General features: G+C 32.1%; 1 protein-coding gene across 1 annotated transcript; it reads right to left on the bottom strand.

Annotated features, from left to right (window-relative positions):
- Positions 1-1442: 1442 nt before the first annotated feature.
- On the bottom strand, positions 1443-4266 carry LOC130809381 (probable inorganic phosphate transporter 1-3). Its single transcript, XM_057675148.1, has 2 exons — positions 4136-4266; positions 1443-3263 (listed from the first exon to the last, which is right to left on the bottom strand). The coding sequence occupies exon 2, from the start codon at positions 3232-3234 to the stop codon at positions 1636-1638; it is 1599 nt and encodes a 532-aa protein (XP_057531131.1). The 5' UTR covers positions 3235-3263; positions 4136-4266; the 3' UTR covers positions 1443-1635.
- Between the last annotated feature and the right edge of the window lie 6433 nt (positions 4267-10699).

The raw sequence follows: 10699 nt of genomic DNA, 5'->3' as shown, positions 1-10699 counted from the left end.
CACTATCCACATAAAAAAGCGTCTAACAAATTCAGCATTTCACACAAAAAAGCGTCGAAAATGTTCAGTATTTTCCACGCTTCAAAGCGTCTAAAAACGTGAAATTGTAGTATAGATTTAGGGCGGGAAATCTTTTTTCCCACAGAAAAAAGCGTCAGAAAACAAATATAACATCCACTGCAAAAAGCGTCGAAAATTTGTAACTATAGTTTTTTAGACGCTTCGTCAAGCGTCGAAAATATATTTTTTGACGGTTAAAACCATCGAAAAAACTATAGTTTTTCCGTCGAAAAGCTCCGTGGTTTTTAATAGTGACATTGTACTTTCCTTGGAAAAAAAATGGTGATTAATAGTTGAAATGGATGTACCTTAGTTTGTTGTCAACGAAGTTTGAGATACTCTTGTATGCAAGGTTATTAGGATCGAGATTCTACCTAGGATCGTTGAAGGGGTTGGATCGAAATCGGTAGAATTGGATCGTAGGATCGTGTGATTCTACAAATATGCATCAATGTGCTTTGTATTACTGATTATCATTTATATTTGTTCTCTTTTTAAGTTTTAAAATGTAAGTAAAAACTTATTTGACTTCATCTGTTAAGTTTTGAACAAAAAAACCTTATAATAATCATGTCTAAACTACAAATTATAAAAAAAACTTGAATTTTATAAAGGTATCAATATTATTATTTTAATTATATATTTATACGTAAGTAAAGTCTGTATTATATGAAAATATTTTACGCTTGAAACAACGGATGTAGGATCAGATTTTAAAAACGTAGGATCATAGAATCGCGTTATGATCCTATCACCTAAATTTTTGAGCTAAGTAGGATCACACGATCCTACCACATTAAGATCCTACCAACGATCCGGATCAGTCACCCATTTTGGATCGTAAGATCGTAGAATCGCATATTAGAATCGGGATTTTGATAACTATGCTTGTATGCATGCCTCTTATTGTTTCTTCACTCCCCTTTTACTTCTCATACTCATAGTATATGACAAGGTTTCTCTTTAGTCTCTGCCTATGTGGTGCATTTCTTTTAGTTGTTTCATACAATTGTGAGTCAGATTTATAAAGTATCAAAACTTACATGATTTTCCCTACACATGCATCATTAAAGGAAAGTATCAAATCATTTCCACAATGAAAATATTTAGGAGGACTCACCATTTTTTCTTCCTTCCCTCCCCTTTCCCGTTCTCTCTTCTGTTCTTTTCCCATCGTTTCCAAATATATTTTAATCTTTGTAACAAAGTTTAACGAGCCTTCGTTTCTGTACTCTTAGGACTTATAAATTTCTACAAATTTTTGTACCGTCGTATCATTTACTTCTTTAAATTTCTAGTGCATTAAAGTTATTGAAAATAATAAATCAAAGGAAAAATTTTAAAAATAAAAGAAAATAGAAGTTTTGATTATCAAAGCATACATTAGCTATATATAGCAACAACACAAACAAATTCAAAGATGATTGAATACAACAAATGGTTAAGGAACACTCAATAATATCGCCCCACGCAATCAACCAAATCAAATAATACAACAAATTTAATAAATTTCCGGGCATAAATAATTTCTTTTGAAGTAGCAGGCAACATGGCCAAAATTTAGCATGCTGGTTATTAAGCAGAACCTCTGCGGTCATCCCCATTATCATCAACCTCAACCTCACCAGCTAATTCTTCAAGGGACTTGCCTTTCGATTCAGGCACGAAAAGTGTGCAGACCATTCCAATGAAATTGATTACACCAAGCACAATTAGTGAATTCTTCTTACCGATTCCAGCTGGATATCCATGGTCTCTCTTTGCCGGATCCTTCTCTTGTGATGCGTACACAAACCCGAATGCTCCTACAATTGCTCCGGCTTTACCAGCTGCTGCAGATATACCATGGCATGTCGACCTTAGCCTTGCTGGGAAAACCTCTGCAGGTACCACAAAGGTTGTTGCATTTGGGCCAAAGTTTGCAAAGAAAAATGTGAGTCCATACATCAGAATGAACCCAATACGATTTTCCCTCTTTTTCCAATGGTCGTATGGGAAGGCAATGGCAAACATAAAGACGGTCATGAAAAAGAATCCCATCATTTGAATCCACCATCGTCCAATTATGTCAATGAATGCCACTGTGAACCAATATCCTGGGACGGTTCCACAAAGAGCAATAAGAGTTTGAGCCCTGGCTACCATATACACCTCTCTTATTGCGTTCATGTCCTCTGCTGGTGGAATCCATCCAATGGAGGAGAAGAGATCTTTTTGGAAAAGATTTTGACTGTAGAACGCAATGTCAAGTAAGAACCAAGTGCTGGTTGTTCCTATCAGACGAATTCCATATTCACGAGCAAATTGAGCTGTGAATAGCCCGAATTGGTGCTTCTCACTTTTTGCTATTTGCTCAATCTTATCCTCCTCTGCCTCTAATTCAACCTTAAGAACTTTAGACATGTCTTCAGCAGCCTGTTTAGCATTCTTAGCAACCAAGGCAGTGTACCTTGCAGTTTCAGGCATTTGCATACGCCAGTAGTATGTCATACCGGCAGGGATAGCTCCAAACATCAAGACAATACGCCAAATGTAATCTGATTCCGGAGGAAGAGAAGCCACAGCATTGACTTTATATGGAGGAGGCTTGAATTTGCTTTCAAATGCAGCAGAGACAAGCAAGGAAACAATACCACCCGCCAATATACCAACGCCTTGCATAGCAAAGACAGCAGCAATGAAACTTCCACGGGTCTTCTTGTTAGCATACTCAGACATGATGGTGGCGGATAAAGGGTAGTCTCCACCAACACCAAATCCAAGCCAAAAGCGGAAGAAACAGAGAGTGGTCATGACAGCCTTAGCACTACTCCCGAAAGAGAGTCCAGAAGCTAAGGAAGAAAACACCATCATAACCAAGGTCATACCATAAACCTTCTTTCGACCCATTTTATCTCCGAGCCAACCAAAGAAAAGCTGACCAGCAAGAGTACCACAAAGGGCAACACCACTCACAGCAGCAGATACATTAATAGGCAAGGAACCAGGCTTCTTAGAGCCGGGAACATCATAATAAATACGCCCAAGAAGCTTAGTCAATAAAGAGATGCAAAACAAGTCGTATGCATCTGTAAAGAAACCCATACCAGCAATCACAATGGCCGTGAAGTGATACCATTGTGTTTTTGCCACATCAAGTGCATTCAGCACTTCTAATTGTTGTCCTTTTGCCATGAATGCAATTCGTTATGTGGCGTTATATCCTGCAAGCATATCTTCATTATTCAGAACAGTATATCGATATGTCGTCAAAATATTGATTCGGTTGTCCTTCCTCCAGGAAGTAAAACTCTAGTTATTCATTTGTTTAATTAATCTATTAATTCGAATAGTCTAAATGTAATTTATTCGATGATCAACCATTTTTTTGCACCCAAAATCATAACAAAAAACAAAATTTTTGTATATAAACCAAAGATATTTTTCATGACAAATTTATTGATTTTCTTTACTATGGATATATGGCGTGTTTGACAACTTGATTTTATTTCCAAATCTAAATTAACCCAAATACTATTTTTGGCAAATTTTGCATTTGAAAATGTGGAATTGGATCAATTCTATAAATTTGTAAAGACAATGTATAATGTATAATGAGCCAAGTATCAAAATTTTGCAAAATTCAAGTATCAATGTGCGATTTATAATTCTTTAATTTAAATACCCAAATTTAAATTTCTAATTTTTATATAAATTTTATGTTGCCAAACACTACGTTATTGTAATATAATAATAACCAAATAAATATATAAACATAAGGATTAAATTGTAGTGAAAAAAATTAACAATATTCTTTGCATTTGCATAGATAGTAAAACTTGATCCTTATCAACATTTATTAGAAATTGTAGTGAAAAAATAATTTTAATTCAGTGGTCTCTAAATGCAGATAATCTAATAATAATATAATTTATTTTGCTATATAACAACCTTAACAATGTACTCCTCTCATTGAAATTGTTACAATTACGTTTTTATGTAATAAATATTTGTAGTAATTGAAGCAATTTCCGTATGAAAATGGAGTAATATTTAATTAATAACGAACAAGAGAAAACTAAAGTTAAAAACTAACCAGTTTTGAGAAGGGAAAGAAGCTAAGCTCGCTGGATGCATGCAGTAAGGAATATTAATTCTTTGTGTTTTTGAAGAAAATGGAGGGATGTTGGAGTATTTAAAAGCATATTATGTTTACACATTCTTCCGGTATCTTCTCCGTAATCTACTAGGCATATACTTTCTCAAAATAAGTCAAATATTTGTTTATAATTACCATATACTACCTCCTATTTTACCCATTGCCCATTTAATTTTTCACACTTGTCGAGCTAATATTTTAACATTTAATATCTCTAATTATTCTTAATTAAAAATTATAAAACAATGATAATAATAATCTTTGTATTGAGACGATTTAAAACAAGATCTTACATGACTATGTTTTAACTTATAGACTAAGAATAAAATACAAATTAAGAATGATAAGTGAATAGTGAAAAAAATAAATAAGACTAAATGGATAGAATAGTGGGGAGTATTATAAATTTTAGCAAAATTTCACGTCATAACCCTGAGTTTTTTACTTTTTCATAAATGTTATTCCGCGTGGTGACCTTAAACCGACAATTTTTTCATGTAATAGGCAAAATGTAAAATATTTGGTTAAGTATTCATTTCGACAGAATATTGAAGAATATGATCAATAGGGTGATCACCACGTTTATTCTTTTTTTTTTTGAAAAAATGTCATTACCTTCGGTAGAAATAACGTAAAGTTAACTAAAAAAATTCACCTTTGACTACCATGTAAAAAAGTTGGAAGATCAAAGTTAACACGTAAATTAAACACGTAAAAAAGTCCGGGTTACCTCATTGAATATCCCTAAATTTGAACATATGAAGTATACGTTAATAAGAATGAAGATTTTCGCAACTGGAAATTCCTAATCTCCTCCATACAATACATGGAGTTTTGAGAACACAACTGTACTTTGAACATTTCAAGTATATAAATAGCATCTTTAATTAAAGTAGTAATAAATATCAATATCCGCCGGCAAAATTGCCAGAAAGTTAAATAATTCACTCTGTGTCTCAAACTCTACTTGCTGTCTTTATTAGTTGGGAGCCACTTTTCTTAGCCTTAATAACATTAATGGATTTTGTTAAAAAAACAAAAATTTTGGATAAGTCCCAATTAACATGCATTTGTTTTAAGTTTTGACCCGTTGCAGTTGCTACACGTAGAGAAAAATATTAGATATGCATATTTAAGCATTAAACAAAAATTTGTAAATATACATAATTCTAGGTTAAACTATTAGATTTAAAGATAACCTAGTTCTATCTTTAAATTGATTTAGGTTAAATGATTTATATATAAATATATTAGTCGGTCTCTTGAGAGACAGTCTTTTTCTCAGACCTAACCCATTAAATTTCAATGTCTACTTATCGTATTCTTAATTGATGCATACTTAAAATATTCTTGATGCCTGCTTACAATATCCTTAAATGTCTACTTACATCATCTTTAAATGCCTACTTATTATATCCTTAACGCGCTTACTTACAATATGTTTAATGACTATTTACAATATCATTAATGCCCATTGAGTAAGCATGCAGTACTTAAAATATTTTAAATGTCTATTTATATTATTCTTAATATCCACTGAGTAACTTACTCTATATTTTGCTTTATAGGTTGATGCAATTACAGATGGTTCCTCAGAGAGACCATTTCTCACAAAAATTGGTGTAAATATATTACTATTATTCATTAATAAGAAAAACAATATCGTAATTATAATTTCTAAATGTTATCATCAGGTAAAATTGGTGTCTTTGTCGGTTAAGTAACAGTCTACTCTGTCACGTTCTAGTGCAAAGGTAGAGTATTGAGTTGTAACTAATGTGGCATGTTGGCTAAATAATTTACTTTTAGAGTTTCATTGTCCTCTACACGAGGCTACGTAATTTTGGTTTATATGTGACAATTTTAGTGCTATATATAGCTCTGGTAATCATGTGTAACATTAGCTCATTAACCACATTGAATTGGAAATTCATTTTGTTCATGAATTAGTGTTTTGTGGAAGAATTTGTGTTCTTCATGTTCCCTCCTTGTTTAACAATGATAATATATTTACTAAGGATCTACCGGCCACAAATTCTGTTTGATAAGTTTCTAAGTATTCATGATCCTTCCACTTTAGTTGAGGGAGTTTATTGAATGTATATTAGAACATTCAATAAAAGTAGTTTTGTAAATGTAGCTTTAGGTTAAATGATTAGATAAAAGTATACTTCATTTGTTCTGTTTTTCTTGCTATATATTGCATGGGCACATTTTTTAAGAAAAGCTGGCTGGGCTACAATGTAGCTGGTGCTTTCCTTTATAACCTATAGTATTTTATTATTGTTAATTGAAGAATGAAAAAGGAAAATAGCTTTTGTTAAATGAGCTACTAATCTGATTTTAGATTACAAAAGGGAAATCTATTTGATTTCACATTGAATTTCCCCCCAAAATAAGATTTTCCCTCCAAAACATAAGATTTTCCCACCAACATTATAAATTTTCACCAAAAGTCAATAATAAAATTACAATACAATATATGAAACTGTCTATATAGAGAGGCATTGTACTTCACTTCTTCAAATCATTATATTGCCTTCTTTTGCTATCCTCCCCTTCTAAATTGTTTATAAAAAGACTCAACATTATTCTATCCCAAATAATACCACCTACTGTAGACAACCTATCAAAGTTCAGTTTGATGTATAATATTGTACACATCGATGAAAAATGGTTCTACGTGAGTAGGGAAACACAAAGGTACTATTTATTCCCTTGGGAAGAGGAAGAACCATATAGGTGTGTGCAAAACAAAAATTTCATAGGTAAAGTAATGTTTATAGCAGCTGTTGCAAGACCTCAAATTAGTACTAATGGAGAAGAGTTGTGGGATGGAAAAATAGGAATTTTTCCATTCACAAAGACTTATTATGCAATAAGAAGGTCAGAAAATAGACCAGCAGGTACACCACAGCTAAGAGCAATAACAAAAGTTACACGAGATGTTATTCGAGATAAACTAATCAATGAAGGTCTACCAGCAATAAGATTGAAATGGCCAGCAAATGGAGTCAAAGATATTTGGATTCAACAAGATAATGCCAAGCAACATATTTTAATAAATGATCAAGCATTCAATGAAGAAACTAACAAAGATGGATTTAACATAAGACTAGCACTAGTGGAAAAAACCTCATTTGCTGCGGTTTTTTGGCCATTATTTGCTGCGGTTTTGGCCCCTAGCAATAGTGATAGCAGCAAATGTCCTACTTTAAATGCTGCGGTTCAAAACCGCAGCAAATAAGGGCATTATTTGCTGCGGTCATGGGCAAAAACCGCAGCACATAAGGAGGGTTATTTGCTGCGGTATCTCTTTGTAATAATAAACTCTCGCTCGTATATATAATATAATATTATGTACGTACATATATATATATACATTAAAGTATAAAAAATAATCTATACTAATTACAATTTATCAAGGAAAAATATTACCAAGATACGCGGCAATCTTGTCTTTTAATTCGCGCATCTCTTCACTTCTCAAAGGGCGTGTTTCCCTCGGAATGTCGTTTAAAACCTATATATAATATTAAAATAAAAGATTAATATAGAAATAAACATTAGATTTTACCAATAATATATTTAATTAAGAACGTAACAAATACTTACGGCATCTATATTTTCGACTCCAAAGTCCTTCACGGAATTCATAATATCGTCCATATACTTCAGCGCGTAGTAGCTGCAGTCAACGGAAGAAGAAGGTTGTTGAAAGCACTAAGAGAAAATAGATGTTAGTGTCAAAAACGATTAAAAACGCATAAAATCGCAACTTAACACGTAAATTCTAGAATATGACTATGATTTTCAATTCTAACAACTTCTACACAATAATATATACCAAATAGTGTTGTGTGCCAAGTTTCGTGCAAAACAAACAAAGTTTGAGCTACTTTACGCGCGAAATTGAAAAAAACGCTAAAAAACCCTTTAAATCGCAACTTAACACCTAATTTCTAGCATATGACTATTATTTACAATTCTAACCATTTCAACACAATAATATATGCCAAATAGTGTTGTGTGCCATGTTTCGTGCATAACAAACCATGTTTGACCTACTTTACGCGCGAAATTGACAAAAACGCTTAAAAACCCTTAAAATCGCAACTTAACTTCTAATTTCTAGCATATGACTATTATTATTAATTCTAACAATTTCAACACAATAATATATGCCAAATAGTGTTGTGTGCCAAGTTTCGTGCATAACAAACGATGTTTGACCTACTTTACGCGCGAAATTGACACAGCAGCAAACTAGTGACCAGACCACCTTGCACGACACGTGGAGACCAAACCTATGCATCCAGGACCTAGGCTAAAGTGGAAATGGAATCTTGGTACTTGGATCTAGCTATCAAGGTCCTAAAACCATTCTAACAATCCCCGTGGACTCCTAGAAGCTGAGCTGAAGGAGGGCTACTCGACAGTTTGCTTGATCAGAATTTTGTTTAAGTGTTTGTGGTTGTTTCGTGTTCTTTTCATCATCATTTGTAGTTTTTGACTGTGTCATTAATCAAAGCTTACGCACAATATTAATCCTTGCATAACCAAGGCCTTAATCAGCCCCGGTTTCGCATCAAAACCAAGTTTGAGTACTTTACGTGCGAAATTGAAAAAAACGCTTAAAAACCCATAAAATCGCAACTTAATTTCTAATTTCTAGCATATGGCTATTATTTTCAATTCTAACCATTTCAACACAATAATATATGCCAAATAGTGTTGTGTGCAAAGTTTCGTGCAAAACAAAACAAAACAACTGACACATGGGCAATAAAAACCAACTCCCTGCGTCCTAACTTGATGTTCAACCGCAATACTACAAAATTCTAATACGCCATCAATAAATTCCGACGATTCAATGCTTCGATCGTTTGTCATCCTAATTAGTGTGATTAATTGATTCAAAAAACAAAATTAATACACAACTTTTAAACATATATACTTAACGAACTCTAACTAACCACAAAATTAAGTAATAATCATTCATTTAACACAAATTTAAAAAATTACGATAAATTTAAAACTTAAAAACCACACACTTCTGAATTTATATTGATGGATAATTCTTCTTGAAAAGGGCTCTAGTCATGTTAGAAGTGAGCATCACGCAATTTAATTTCATTTAAGATTAAGTGGTTTAATGGTAATTAAATTAAATAATAGAAAAGGACTTTTCAAGTTAATGTTAACGATTATTATTCTAAGCTAGCTAATTCAAAAGTTAATACATACCTCAATCATGAATCGATGGATGAAAGTTTCGGATGATAATGTGTTTATTAATGTTTGAATCATTATTGTCTCACTCATAGCTATTAGTTTTAGATTATTGGGTAAACTAAGAAAAGTAAAGATTAGACGAAAATCGTTTTAGAAAATTTACGTAAAAAGTTATTTTTACTCTTTAGCTGATACAAGAATCAACTTTCTATATATTAATTTTTTGATTATAAAATCTCTATATATTAAAATTTTTTGATTATAAAATTTCAAAAAATTTGAACTACAAAAATATAAACTATTTAAGATAGCATAAATTTGTCTTTGTTTATTCTTTTACAAACTTTTAGAACTTAATACTTGGATTTCAGATTTATGACTACATAGATTTCAATTCCAAATTCCTTTTCTAATTTTATTAGTGAATGAATAAATTTTTGTCATATTTCTAATTCCTTTAGTCATGAGTTATATCAACTTATTCCATTTCCATTCTAAATTATATATTGTGCATCTTTCTTAATAGTTTTTCGTTTTCAACTTAAATTACTTGTATTTAGCATTTAGACAACAGCAACAAGAACAGAATAAGCAACAAGAACAACAACAAGATTTTTACAAGAACAGAAGATGAACAGAAACATAATTATATTCGATGAACAGCAACAAAATTCGAAGTTGGTTCAAAATAAAAATAAGGTAATTAATTTAGGTTTTTTTAGATATTTATCACACGTACAGTAGATGAACAGAAGCAACAAGAACATTTACAAGAATAGAAGCAACAAGAACAGCAACAAAACAGAAGCAACAAGTAGGTTTATGAAAATTCGAAGTTTGATGATGAACAAGAACATAAGCAAGGATTTACCTTCAGAACACAAGTTTGATGATGTACAGTAGATGAACAGAAGCAACAAGAACAGCAACAAGTTTGTGAAGATGAACAGCAACAAGAATGATGAATAACAGCAAATGAATAACAGCGTTTGTGAAAATGAAGATGAACACAAGAAACGAACACAAATGATCTTGATGCTTAATCTTATACGTTTGTGAAGATGTAGAAGACGAACGAAGCAAATGAAGATGAAGATGAAGATGAAGCGTTTTTTCAATGAAGAACAAAGCAAACTGTATAACGTATTTGAGAAGATATACGAATAAAAAATTAAGAAACTGGCGTTTTAACAAAATAAATTTTTGTCCAACGGTCATTTGCTGCGGTTCATAACAAAACCGGAGCAATTAATCTAATTTTGAAGC

The sequence above is a fragment of the Amaranthus tricolor genome, chromosome 1 (assembly GCF_026212465.1).
Source record: "Amaranthus tricolor cultivar Red isolate AtriRed21 chromosome 1, ASM2621246v1, whole genome shotgun sequence".
NCBI lineage: Eukaryota > Viridiplantae > Streptophyta > Magnoliopsida > Caryophyllales > Amaranthaceae > Amaranthus > Amaranthus tricolor.
This window is presented reverse-complemented; position numbering and strand designations above follow the sequence as displayed.